A 15,087-nucleotide genomic window follows, 5' to 3' on the forward strand; every position below is an offset into this window, starting at 1 on the left:
AAAAACCTCAAAAACATTAAATAGCTATAACATGTACAAGGACGTGCAAGTGTAAAATTCTTTACATGGCAGTAATGTTTTACGAGAGGCCACAATTCCTTCATGGGCCGTATCGTGCTGAAGCCTATACGAAAGTGATAAGGAGAAGGGGGTAGGTGATGGTGGCTGTTGCGGAGAAGACACACTAAATTTGGACAGTAAGTAGTATCACCCCCGGTGACACGGTACACCGCACATTCGCAACGCCCCATTTAACTGTGCAAGGCACTTCCCTGCGCCCCCCCCCCCCACCTCCCTCTCCGTCGTCTTCATTTGCATACTGCAGCACAGGGTCTTGACAGATGAAGACGGATGGGCCAAAATCAGCCTTACTGAAACAACTGTTTTATCAAGGTTAAACTATCCACAAAGCTCTTAAACTCTGACCTTTATCACACAGAGCCTCTCCCAATATCAATCAATCAATGGGATCACATCTGTGGGGAAGGGAGGAGGTGCTTTCCATTAAGTCAAGTTATAGCAATATAAAATAAATGGATGTATTTATGGGAGGGAGCTGCGCAACATCTTCTGTAAAACAGGATAGGGGGAGGCTGAGCCAAATGCTAACAAGCCAATTTTCTCAAAGTAGGAAAATAGAACATGATGAGCTACAACTTATAAAACAGATTTAAAAGAAACTGACTGCTGGTGTACTTGCCCAGTGTGTGTACGAGCTGACATTTGCATTCCAACTTTTGTCAGAAGGTTGTGCCGTATTCAGTCTAAGCTTTATATGAAATGAACCCTTTCCCTGTCAAGTGAAAAGCTACTTTCAGGTTGGTATTCACACTGCTGCAGCTAGTTAGCCCATCCCTAGTGTGACCACACTGTCTATTTATGTCCCTGCATCATAAAACATGTTTACTGTCAACACAGTAGAGACAACGAGGAAGGCTGGATAACGGAGAGATACACCCAGGAGCAAAACAAGAGTGTCGTGTACACAGAGAGCATGTATACAGACAGTTTTTTTGTATTTTAGAATGGTGGACATTTGTGTGTTATCAGCTAAGAAACAGAGTCTGTCCCACCAATAGCACAGACCAGCTGATCAGTCAAGCCTGTGGGAACACAACTCACTTTCTCCCTTTCCAGGACGCTGTTATGCAATTGTCCTGTAACTTAAAAAAGCAAAAAGAACACACCCACACACTTACATCGTATCACCTGTCCATTTGCAGTGTCAAGGGTAAGGGATCCTCCATCAAGGAAACTGTTGCCATGATAAATAAAGACAAGTATATCATTAGCTGATTATAAGTAAAACATTACTTTAAACGCAAATTACAGCAATTAACATAATATCATTGAGTTAACTGTCCAGAACTAACGCTGCCAAAGGCAAGCTGGCAGACAGTTGAGTGAGAGGGAACCAACAGATTCCTATCGTTAGAGCGAAGCTCTTCCATGGCTGACAGTGGGAGAGATGCAGAACAAACTAAGCCTGGGCATCCAACTGAATCTTTAACAGTCTGGGTCATTCTGAGCCATGAACAGCATCCTTGTTCCTGCACATGTTTGATTCCATTCCAGTTATTCTGGAACTAATGGAACAATGGAACTAATGATATCTGATACAAGCGCAAAACACTCCATGACTCTGGTCATCTGCTACGGTTTGGTTGGGTGGATCAACCCAATCATCCTTTCCTTTTCTCCCAACTTTTCCCTTGAAAAGACTCAGGGCCCATTTGAGGAACACTGCTGAGGGCACATCAGATGGCTCCTATCAGGCTCCATGAGACATTGTTTCCGGTGTGATCCGTTGCCAAACGGCCGAGTTGAACACTGACCTCAGCTAGCCAGGCTTCCCTAAAAGCGCTGCCTGGATGTCAGTCAGCTATTCAACACATCCTCCAACGCCCATCAACAGAACTGCCAGACATCATGCAAGGCAGAATGGTTGTAACATCCCGTATTGCTAACACACACATACACACCCACACAAAGATCCTAACGTAACGAGAAAAATATCCCCCACACAAAGGATTGTAAATTATTAGATTTTGGCAAGCATCAAACGCAACAACAGCGTGTGGAGGCTAAATCTGTCCTTAACCACCTTCCTAAACTGCAGTTACTGTCTCTCTTTTTTCCGCCTCTCCATTTCAAGCTCTCTCCGTCTGGCTTCCCCCCCCCCCCCACCGTTGAAGGTGGTGAGGTTACACTGGCTCATCTGTGGCCTCTTTGTCTCCTACAGCAACGGCAAGGCTTTATTAACATAAATTAGAATAGCTCACGAGAGACTACTGTGTCGTTATGCGTTACCCACGGCAGCCTTTCCTCCCCTCTCAATCCACCTGAGCATCTGTGTGCTGGAGAGTGAGGTGTGTGTCTGTGTGTCTGCATGTGTGTGAGCAACTCACTGTATCTAAATGTGAAAGTGTTCCGCGACAAGGAAGACACCAATCCACACCAGTCTCTCCCCCGTCTGATTAAAATGAATGGTGCTATCTGCACTGCATGAGTCACTACGCCACAGCCGTTGCTATCCCTAATTGAAAGATCCAATCAGCAGTGACCCGTCCCAGTCACGGCCTTCTCCACATAACACACTGTGGCACCATATTCTACATGCTACTACAGAGGAGGCAACTGGCACACTGCCTCACCATTTCACGTGGTGTAGGTCTACTGTTGTGTGTTTGCGTTGCAGACACAAGTCCTGCGTGTGAATTTATGTGTACATGCAGCCTTTTTACTACTCAAAACAGATGGGGGGAGAGAGAAGAGCCACGCTGATTGGTGCTAATTGTGTGTGTGTGGCGAGTATCTGAATTGTAGTGAAAGGAGACCGTTAATCTGGGTCTGTGAAACCATCTTTTGTTCATTTGTGTATTTTTTTTGTCCGAGAGGACAGGCCCCCTCGCAGTTCCATGTTTGACCGTTTACCGTTGCCCAGGAAGGGGAGTCGGGGTGAAGGCTCCATCAACCTACCCACAACCCCCAGCATGCTGCCGACACACTCCTCACATCGGAACAGCGGGGCATCCGACGGGTGTGAGCCCGCACCCTGAATTCAAGGTGATCCCCTGCCACATAGGGGTTGATATGGCAACTGAGTTGGTTGGTAAGGCTTTACACCATTATACTACTGTATGCTTACATACAGTAAAATGAATACCTATGGATACCTACTTTCATTCATTATGTTTCGCTGCATGTGGATTGATCTACAGTATATGAGCCAAATGAATGCTAAATTTATGTAAGGTATCAATTCAAAAGGAACTAGAGAGGGTACAATTTCTGGGGAAATTGTAGGGTGTGCTTGCTTGCGTCGGTTGCACAGGGGTCCGTTTTTGAATGACATTTTTACAACTGATATTTCTGTATATTTTATATAAAAATGCATACTTATTATTTATAAAGATTACATAGATTTTAAGCCTTTTTTTTTTGCTGCTCATTTACAACTGAAAATACGAGTGAAGTGTAGAATGAAATAGATGTCTTCTCATTTCCCCTGCAAGAGGCAGCCTCATCGTTGAATCAAAACGAATAAATTTGGCAGACCGGTGTAAAAATTGACCTAATCTCTATGACTTAAACGTCATTTTAAGTTTTTCCCTTCTCATGATATTTTCAGGCATTTAGCCTACCCATTGCATTCATTCATTAATAAAGAACCCCCTTTGAAGATTATTCTACGACGTTACCCGGTAGTAGAAGATGGAATCGCGATTCAAACAGTACCATCTGCTAACTGAAAATATGCCCCCCAAAACGTAAATAAGCTTGACATTTATTTAGTGGAAAATCGCAAAATCGTAAATTGTACAATTTACCGGGGCAGCTTCTCCACACAGGGCTATATCGCATTTCGCGTTGTTACTGACAATGATCGCTACCAGTGAGCTTTTTATGAATGAGCGATTTTCCACTAAATAAATGTCAAGCTTATTTACGTTTTGGGGGGCATATTTTCAGTTAGCAGATGATACTAGACTACTGCTGTGTTCGTCTTGGTAGCGATTGCATTGGTTGAATTGGATTTAACGTTCCGTTGTATGGTTTAAGCTGAAATTAATTATTTTCATGAACAGATTGACAACGTTTAGGCTGTGGCAATGAAGTTCAGGTTAGTAGTTAGATAGACTTTTGATTTAAGTAAGGGGAGTGCCGAACATGTTCTGTCGCCGTTTGACTTCCTAAACAGCTGTGTAGTGTAGATGTTTTTGTAGTGTCTCGCGTAAGCTACAGCGTTGCAGTGAGCTACACTGGTTTGAAACCACAGGTAATGGTAATTTCACCAACAAATCGTTTACTAATGTCAGAATAAATCCTACAACGAAAATGTATATGTGAGGAATGTTTATTTTAACGATTGAAAACAGATAACGCTACATCATAGACCACTGTAGTATGTGTTGCCCAGGCAACACAGGCTAATGTCATGATGCTAATACTTCAGTGAAATAGTAGACTACTGTTTCCGAAAGTAGATGTACTTCCTTAATAATATCAGCTTATACTGTACATTACACATCACAATTGTGTCACAAAGTAAAATGAGTAAATAGTTATCAACCTGGCCTCTTTTCTTGTGGCGTTTATGCAGCTGCCTTGCAGTAAAGCTATAGTTAGCCTAACTATCCCCCAAGTTAACAGATGCGAAACGAATGTTCTGCCAAAGGAAGTCACGCGTGTTTTCGTGACGTTAGTAACGTCAGTGACTGTGGCTAGCAAATTAGCCACCGTTAGCTTCACTTTTCGCCACAAAAACTTAACTTAAGCCTAAACCATGCAACGGAATGTAAATTCCAATAGAAGCAACTCAATCGCTACCAAGACAAAACTTTTGACACCTACGTTGTCTATGTAGGCCAAATATTGACTGAGTTTTAGGGGGGCAAAAAGAAATAAAAATAATAATAATAATATATATGTGAGAGAACAAAGGTTGTGCCCTTGCCGAAGGCAAAGCACACCCAATTATTATTGTATTATGTTCTGCAGTGTTTCCCCTGAGTTTACAGCTTGGGGGGGGGGGGACGACGACGCTCTGGATCTGTGATCAGAGCGTCTGCTAAATGAGTAAATGTACTGTTGTAATGTTTTTTTTTTTACTTGACCTTCCAGGGGGGGGGGGGGGGGGTGGTAGTGCGGTGGCGGAGGGGGGGGGGGGGGGTCGGCTAGGGCGGCGGGGGCGACGACCATGTAGAGACAGAATATGACATGCCGTTGTGTAAATAAGATAAATAACATAAGGCCATTTAGTTTGTTTAATAAAATAGCAAGCAATAGACCTGTTTTATAGGAAAGGTAACCTTAAATGACTTATTTTGTGATCGGGCGCTATATTACAGACGCTCTGGATCTGAGATCAGAGCGTCTGCTAAATGAGTAAATGTACTGTTGTAATGTTTTTTTCTTTTACTTGACCTTCCAGGGGGGGGGGGTGGCACCCCCCCAACGGTAGCCCCCCTAATATAATGGTAGGGGAAACACTGTTCTGTATGCTGTAGTTGTTCCTAAGAATGTTCTGGACTCTGGATTTCAGATAATAAACAAAACCCCATTCTGCTGTGAAACACATTTCCTCTCTAAAGCAATTTTGGATTGGATAAGTGGCACGCCATTCATACTGTAATAGCTGTGAATATGATATCTGTCAGACAACTAAGAACAAATGTTTTTCTAAAAGCCTAGATTGCAGAATGGCTGATCTCACTGTATTAGATAACCAGATTGAGCAGAGAGGTAAACAGAGACTTTAAATAGAAATATGAAATGTTCACATTTCTTATTAATAAGGGAATTGATAGGTCTCCTTTTATTTCTCTCTTTCTCACTTTCCCTGTCTTTGTCTCTCTCTTTCCCTCCTTCCCTCCTTTCCTTCCATACCTCTTGTTTATTAAGAATTTTAACTTGCACATGCACACACCAACACACAGATTCAAACAGTCAATGGCAACAATCTGTGTGAGAACAGAGGCCTGTTCCAAAAAGGCTGCTCAAAAAAGTCCCAAACCTGACTTGAATTAACCTAACAAGCTAAAGCGGTTCCAAAAAGGCCAATTCTAGTTCATGCAATCTGACTAATTCAAGTCAGATTCAAGAAGTCAAGATATTTGCAGGTGCACCCTATTCTTAAGCAGCCAGAGATCAGAGAACATGCATCATATCGTTCCACCACGGCAAAATGCAATGTTTACGACCATGTGACTTCTTCCCGAAAGAATGTTCTCTTTAAGCCGCATAGGCAGCTCATCTACCACTTCATCAAAATAAAGTGACATGCCATGATTGACATGAACGATAGTCTACGAAGGTCGAGGTCCTTTTTTTAGACATTTAGTTCATTGAATAAAAAAACATACACCCTCTAAACACATTTAAAATGACTTTTTTGACTTTTTTTTTTATAAATACTATTAGCCCATACATTATCCAGTAGTCTAACTTTTTAACATGATTTTTGTGATGGAGAAAATGGAGGATAGATATATGGATTTAGGTTTGTTTTGCAATTGTAGGCTACTTTTAACTATTATGTAGCTATGATAATTTTACTGGGATAATTTAGACTGATGTAGCATCAGCCTAAACATTTGATATCACAAACTACCATATAGCCATAAGCCAAATATTTATATATTTTTATTTATATTTGGTCTCCATATGCAACTGGTGTTATCTTTTTTATATATTTTTTATAATATCTCGTACTTACTTTGTAAATTGATGTATACTTCTGTCCACTTTGCTGCTGTGGGATGAATAAAGGTATATCTTATCTTATTTATTTTTTATTTTTTTCTATAAAAGGTAGCCTACATATTGAACCGATTTGGTAAAACAAAAAGGCATCACGCCACAAAGTCCGTGGTGAATTATCATTTTCCTGTTGGGTCAGTGTTACAGGAAGGTGTGGTTAAGCAACAACACACACTAAACCTGACAGTTAGCTTGCCCCAGACCAGGTTAGTTTCACAGCATAAGTTGCCATAGTAACTGAGTTTGAACTACGTTGAGCTGGCTTTATGGAACCGAATGAACTGGAAATGAGTCCGACTAACTGACATAAGCCTGGCTTATTCGGTAAACTCTCTTTATGGAACATGGCCCAGAAATCCAACACATATTACATAGGAGAAAGGTAATTGATGACTCTGTTCTCCTCTTAGTTAATCACCCAAAAAGGGATCAGAATAAAACATCCCCCCCACACACTCACACAAAATACACACACATGCACAAACGCACAAAACCTTACACACAAATTCACATACAGCAAACAGCAAACAAACACACACTCACACAGCAAATGACCATCCCACAGCCAGACCTGTTATCACAACCAATTAGTGCTCCCACCTCAGATATACCGGCCTGTAATTAGGCATTAAAACATGATTAACATGTCTCAATTACTCCACTCAGCATTTGCATAATGTATTAGCTGCCCTAATTGCAAGACTGTTTAGATCAGAGGACAGGGAACAGCATGCAAAAACAGCGGAAGAATCTTGTCATCTCTGAAGTGTGTCTGTACACTGTCCCAGATAGACAGGAAGATCATTTCAGCAAGTCCAAGCATTACTTTTCCCAACGGCAAACTAGTGTCTATTTAAGAATGAAAGTTAAAAAAAAAAACATATCCTCAACAGAGGGACTCGTTCACTCTCATTTTGTCATATAATTTTCCTATATTTATAGTACACTAGCTGGAAAGAAAGGGAATATAGTAAAGTTTTCTTCCAAAATGTATCAAAGTGCAATTCAGTTTTTTTCCCAACAACTTCAAAGATGTTTGGAAACTTTGTTATTTATGAGAGTGAACAAAATACAGGGGATCTTGTTCGATCATATTTTCCACGGAAACCAAAAGCACAAGGGGACAAACTGCTTCTGTTGCATTTCCAGGGAAGGGAGTTAGGTGGGAGCAGATATACAGTCTGTCTCTGCTGTGCTGGGGAAAACCAAGGACATAGCCATTAGTTTCAGGACAGCACCACATTGGAGACTAATGCCTCCATCTGTCACTGGGGATGAGCGGAGAGTAACAAAGGCAGGCCACACTAAACTCTGAACTCATCACGGATGGCCATGTCTATTAAACACTGAAAAACAGCAGCATGAGGGCTGGACGCTGGAACAGACAGAGTAGTACTCTACTGCTTCTCTCTGTTTCACCAGCTAGTCCGTCCGTCCCCCCAGTAAATAGTCCTGTCCCTCACATTGAACCACCAATACGCCACACCGCAGACTGTGGCATCAAACTTACTATTCTGGGGTGAAAACTATTGAGCACCCTTCTATTTCATAATATTTGCTGCCCAGTTCTAATTGACAGAAACCACATTCCTCCAAGTGTCTATATATGTTTAACTAAATGCTCTTATGTTTCTTCCTATTGGCACTTATTTGCTTTTCACAATGTATGCTTCATGTTTTGGTTAACCGCAATGTTTTTGGGGCTATCTCGTTGTTTATGATCATTGACCTATGCACTTTTGTAAAGCTCTCTCTTGGAAGTCGCTTTGGATAAAAGCGTCTGCTAAATGAATAAATGTAAATATGTGGGTACATATTGGATTCATAAAAATTCAACAATTAGCTATTAGTTATGTATGTAAACAGCACACATGCCCATCCCCAACTTAATACCAGTGGTATAAGAGTTGGGGTCACAGAGGTCACCAGGCGCTTAGCTTTGACAACTCCAAGTAGTGTGATGTATTATCCATCTGATCACATTAGTCATGCAGGAGTTCCCTGTCTGACCTGAGACTGGGAACCATGAGCGGCTGTTGACTTAGGCTGGGGAGAGAGAGAGAGGGAGAGAGAAAGAGAGCGAGAGAGAAAAAGAAGGAGGGAGAGAGAAAGAGAGAGAGAGAGAGAAGGGGGGAAAGAGAGAGGGGAGGAGGGGGAGCCAGGAAAAGCTCCAAGTCACTTTGTTCTACTTCTTTTTGTAAATTAGGGGATCCCCTCTGGAGAGAAGGGGGAGATAGAGATAGAGAAAGAGAGAAGACAGAAATAAGAGGGAAGAGAGAGAGGGAGACTGAGAATGAGAGAGAGTGAGTGCATGGGGGGGATGACGAGAGGAAGAGAGAGGGAGAGAGAGCTCTGGCCTGAAACCTGACACCTAGAACGTCAACTTGGTGTCTGGCTTCTCTTACTTGGTCAACTGGTACGTGCCAACTTCAGTAACCGCAATGGTTCCACATGCACACATCCTACTCTTTTAGCATGCAATATAAAACAATTTTAAACACTAAGCTTACAGAGCCATCAGATTTTTTTTCTTGTGTTCAAAGAAAGAAGGCACAACACAATGTGTCCAATCCTGCTGGAGTTTTCCCAGCGCTAATGGGCCATCCTGTGCTTGTATAAGCTTGCTAAATATCCCACACCATGACACGGAGGGCGACCCCAGAACAGATATATGGGGATAGGGAGTGGGGTCAGGAGTTAAGGCCAGCCCCTTCTGCTATTGGCATGCAGTCCTGCCTTCACTTGTCAGCTGAATGCCAGAGGAAGCCTCATCACTGTGCCGTCACCGTATCGCTGCTGTCAACACGTACCCTGGACTAACACGCTACAGAACACAGTGACCAAGGATCGTGCAACACCCATGCATAGCAATGGACAGAGACATGCATATCTTATGATGTTGAAGACAACAATATCTGGTTACACTCCATTTAGAGACCCACTAGAAAGGGGATACGTTTACTATCACAAACTGCTCATCTAACTACTCTAAAATGCACTTTCTTCCTCAACCCTTGATGTTTTGGGGTATTGTGTTTTCACTCAGAACATCTTATGTAAACTTGTATACACTTTTTTGACTTATTAGTGCCTTTATGCCTGCTCGCCTGTCTGTCGGTTTTCTTGTGTGCCTTCTTGCTTCCCTCCCTGTTGGTCTGTGCTCATGTCTGTTTCTGTCTGTCTATCCTCAAGCCCGACTGCTGTTTTAATACTCTTCCTCTTGCAATTCCCCCTGAGACATCCTGGCTGCAACAATGTAGAAGTGAGGAGAGGCTGACTCTTTATAAAATAATATAAAAAAGACCTGACAAATTACAGCCTGTTCTCTCCTCGCACACTCTACACTCAGCACATTTGGCCATAAATGCCACGGCGATGGTTTGACTCATTTTCACTGTCGCTGCAAAGGATTGTAGATTTTGTCTGCATAGGGCACCTTCACAAGGATGCTTGGAACAAAAACAATTGCAGAAGGGCTAGAAGGTGAGACCCAGTGGGGTAAATTCAATGGGTTCTAGAATGTCTTGAGTTGTGTTTGTATTTTTTGTAAGTACTTTATACTGTAGCTCCTGGCTTAGTTCATGAATAGTAACCGTCGATGAGTGTGTTTGTGCATGTGTGTGCTACCTGTGGTGTTATTTCTACTTTGTAAACTATATTTACATTTAGCAGACGCTCTTATCCAGAGCGACTTACAGTCGGGACATTCCCCCGAGGCAAGTAGGGTGAAGTGCCTTGCCCAAGGACACAACGTCCTTTCGCAGGGCCGGGGAATCGAACCAGCAACCTTCTGATTACTAGCCCGATTCCCTAACCGCTCAGCCACCTGACTCCCCTATATTTGCCAGTCCACCAAACGTAAACCTAAACAACTGAGGCCTTCACACTAGACAGTATACTAAGCATTAAAGCAACATTTATGTGATATACTATCACAACAAACTTCCTACAGTCTCTAGACAGAACAGCTCTGGTTCCTCTGGCTTCCAGGACCGGTGGGAAGTACAAAGAGAGAGAGAGTGTGTGTGTCTGTTGAGGGGGGGGGGGGTAAAGGGAACCAGGAAAAGGTCCAAGTCACTTTGTTCTTCTTCTTTCTGGAAACGAACTCCAGCTGAACCCGTAGTGACGCCAGGCAGTTTAAAAAGAGCCAGGCATAAGGCATTACTCTCTCACTCCCTTCCAAGCAGACCCTGGAGGAGAGGCCCCATCGACCTTAGCTTTTCACACACTGGACTCTATCTCTTTTGTATGTATTTCATTGTTTCTTTCCTTTTCTTTTATTTCATAAAAAGTGATTTACAGATCAGGGCAGATTAGTGTTAAAGTATGGCCTATTTGAACAACTCTCCATTTGTTATCTTATGTAGTTTGGAAGGTGAAGCCCTTCTCAGTGAAGGCCAAAATAAAGGATGGTTTCTCCCTCAACAATTTCAAAAGACACTTGTTCAAAGACAGATTCAGCGATAAGTCTGTATTGGATATTACTTTTTGATTTTCTATCTTGAAGAGATATTGCTCTAGTGGAGCCTGGAATATTCACATTCTTTCTATGAGCAGACAAGCTGCCTCTCTCTTTTAATCCTCTTTTAAGTATGTTCATTGCCTGTTTCACACACATTCCTTTTTCATGACTTAGACCCTTGCTTGAAACACCAATTTAGAAATCCTTCTGGCCCTGTACGTAAAAACAGCAGACCAAATAAACATTCAGAAAAAAACACATTGCAGAACTGAGTGAAAAGGGACACTGTAATAAATTGGGATGAATTGTCTCAAGGCAGCACTTTACATTTAAGTTACATAAACAACCATGTAAGTAAATATGTATATTAACACCATTGTACACTGAACTACAAAGGAACTGCTATGTAGTACACATCAATACAGTTTAGCGGTAAGTTGTTAGAACTTAGTACTAAGGTACAAGTGAAACTTGGTATGGGGGTGTAGGACTTTCCAGGGATAAGTGGATGCTAACATTGATCTTGTTTTGGTAACACAACCTTCAACTGCCCATTTACAACATCCACCTACCCCTCACACCCCACACCCATACTGTGTTTTACTTATTTTTTAAATGTTTGTAATAGATACCACAAACACTTAGTACCATTTCACTACATAGCAATTCCTAATGTATTTGCTTACTGTAGGTATTACTTTGTAGTTACATACAAGTTAATGTAACCTTAATGTAAAGTGCTGCCATCTTGTATAATTACTAGTGCTGTCAGTTAAACACGTTATTAACGGCGTTAACGCAAACCCATTTTAACGGCGTACATTTTTTTATCGCAAGATTAACGTTCTTTTTGGCCTAGCAAACTTTATAGTTTTTTTCACATGCTGTTGCAACAACTACTGACTTTAGAAAAACTACAACACCACACCGGATCTAGCTAGACCGGAAACAAAAAAAACAGGCATGCCGCACACACTTGTTTGGGCTTGCGAGCCGGCTAAAGAATAGTAGGCTAACGTTACGTTTTGAGTGGATGGCGAGCGCGAGACGCAGAAATGGATGCCAATAAGATTCTGAATGGAAAGTTTACTTTTAAAAAGTTTCCAAATGGTTCCATTGACAAGACCAAAGTGATCTGTGTGTTTTGTCGTTGTGAACTGAGCTATCATCGCAATACGTCCAGTCTGAAATACAACTTGATGGCCAAGCACACAGCTGATGCGAATTCTCCGCCCCCTCATCAAGGCGATTGCAATGTTGTTTTGAATAATAAAAAACATTTGCACTAAGCAATCCGATCCACTTTTCCATGTTGATATATCTCTATCTTATAAGAGCATTAAAATGGGAAAAAACAATGGACCAAAAATAAATCAAGGGACATTTTGAATAGATAAAAATGTGCGATTAATTGCGATTAATCGCGAGTTAACTATGACATTAATGCGATTAATCACGATTAAATATTTTAATCGTTTGATAGCACTAATAATTACCTTTTATAGTCAAATCAAATATTCACTAGTGTTGACGAGAGTAATTTTACTCTCAATATAGTTTATTCGAGAATGGGGGTTTGTTACAAGAATTCGTACACCAGATGTACAGGAAAAACTGTACAGACTCTAACTAAATCCCGAGTTTACCAATAACAATTTGTCTAAAACCTTAGTTTCTCTCCAGAAACATGGATCCGAAAAAAACACATATACATCATGAGAAGTTCTTAACTCTTAAACCTTACCTGTTTTCTCTTTAATTTCACACAAGACATTGAAGAGTGCTGGTTTCATCCTGTGACAATTCAGTGCATGTTTCCTAAGGAAATGAATACATACAAAATGAATGATGAGTTTTCTTTGTTTCTTGTGCCATATCCCATTAAACTCAGCAAAAAGAGAAAACACAGCCACTGCTGTGCCTCTTTAATTGGTCAAATAAACGGAGATATTACAATTGGTGATTTTAATGATTATCTTTTTAATTTGTCTAGATTTCCAACCCTATTCAATGACTTGTTGGATAGGATATACACGATTAAATAAAAAAAATACTTGTGTGCCAATAACTTTCCTCTGTCCTTGGCAGGAATGAAATTACACGAAAAACATCAGTTCAACACCAAGGGGCGTTTATGTGGCAAACTAAATTAGATTATAGTGTGGGGAGTTTGCATGGCGCGTTGTAGCTACGTTAACAGTGATGTGTTTTACCATTTATTGAGAGAGAACCTTTAAAAGACATCTGCAACATGTGCGATACACAGCATGTTTGCAACGTATAGGGTAGCCCAACCTTGTACAAAATTGAAAGAAAAGAGCCGCTGGGAAAATGAGAGGTAGGCTACAGCTCCACGCTTGCATAACATGTCACAATATTTTTTATAAACGTATAACAGAATTGCTCATTCAAAAGTTATTTTACGAAACAAAACTGACGAGGTTTATTTCTCGTAATTCTGCCATCGGGTGTGGACATATATTTTATTGAGATAGAAGCACATTCTCTTCGCAGTCTAAATAGATAGTTAAAGTATTCTGATTTTGTATTCCATCACAGAGACATTCAACTTTATGCCACCTCACCTGGCCTGCGCTTCGTCCAGGCTTTGGTCTGTAATGGTCATTATTTGCTGTAATATGTCTCCGATGTCCTGCTTCCTTCCCTCTCCGTCTGTCCCTCCAGTGCCATCCTGCATATGTTGCGCCAGGCCAGGGTGTCCGGCCATCCCCAGTCCGTGGGAGTGCATCAACCTAGGTTGCTCGTCCATCCTTGACCACGGTCTCTGCCTCGCCCCCAACTGACAAACACTTTTTCCTGAACGGCGACAGAAGAAATATCCTTGGAAATTCCTTTGGATCCTCCTGCCTTCTCTTCCACTCTTTCGCCCTCACACTGCTTCTCCCTCTCTTTTCCCCTATATGAGCTCTTCTGGATCGGAGAGGAAGGAGAATGACAGCCCTCCCGTTCTCTCTCCCAGCTGGTTTATGTGAAATCTGATCTGAAAAGCTGCTTTTGGCTCTGGCCACTCCTGCACAGCTAGGCTACTGTAGAAAAAAAAGATTCTATACTAAAGGGACCTAATCTCATTAAAAGTGGCTTGGACACAACGGGTCAGAGGAAATGTCGAATTTCCTCGAAAGCTTGATAAACCCAACCTGTAACTACTTGCCCTAGAGCTGAGATATAAAGTCTCACCACAACTGTTATTGTTTCGCTTATGTCTAGCAACTGAGTCATAAGCGGAGTATGGATAAAACAGCCTCCGCCCCTTAAGCAACGATTGGAGAAGAGCAGCGCTTAAGTCCCACCTCGGTTTCCTCTGAACGTCAATCATCTTTCGGGAAGGTGGGACGCATCAATAAACATAAAGGCATGCGACCGTTAACACGGAGACTGGACTAGGTGGAAATACAATGATGGATAGAGACTGAATATGTAGTAAATAATTGTGCCTGGAATGGAAGCTCGGCAAGGATATTACATGGTGGATAGGAAAGATGACCCCTGACTGCGAGACAATAGATGCCTAGATCTCCTAAAAGCCAATTAGGTTTACGTTTATAGACACAGTTAACTAGAATAAGACAAATTAACATTATTCATTAATTAACAAATACATATTTTTAATTATTACGTATTATAAATTATTTGGAGCGGATACTGACCACACCCATGCTCTAATTGCAAACCAAACCCCTTGCACCCCTTGTGCAAACCAAACCCCCCATCCGATTCATTTTGGAGCATTCTGGCCCCTCTCCGTTTACATCAATGTAAAGATACATCTAATTTGCAGATGTATTAGTATGATAAATTACTTAACTAACCCTCCTATGTAGACAAAGAAATGTGTTTTGTGT

General features: G+C 41.5%; 1 protein-coding gene across 2 annotated transcripts in view; it reads right to left on the reverse strand.

Annotated features, from left to right (window-relative positions):
- The window catches only part of pbx1a (pre-B-cell leukemia homeobox 1a), a 42,179-nt gene extending 27,786 nt beyond the window's left edge, over positions 1-14,393 (reverse strand). For both annotated transcript variants that reach the window (XM_067252538.1, XM_067252537.1), the window contains exons 1-2: positions 13,810-14,393; positions 12,969-13,042 (exon numbers count right to left, since the gene is read on the reverse strand). In XM_067252538.1, coding sequence (XP_067108639.1) covers positions 12,969-13,042; positions 13,810-13,994 — 259 coding nt within the window. In that variant the 5' untranslated portion in view covers positions 13,995-14,393. The remainder of the gene's footprint in view (positions 1-12,968; positions 13,043-13,809) is intronic.
- Positions 14,394-15,087: the final 694 nt, after the last annotated feature.

Source organism: Osmerus mordax, chromosome 16 (genome assembly GCF_038355195.1).
Source record: "Osmerus mordax isolate fOsmMor3 chromosome 16, fOsmMor3.pri, whole genome shotgun sequence".
Taxonomy (NCBI): Eukaryota; Metazoa; Chordata; class Actinopteri; order Osmeriformes; family Osmeridae; genus Osmerus; species Osmerus mordax.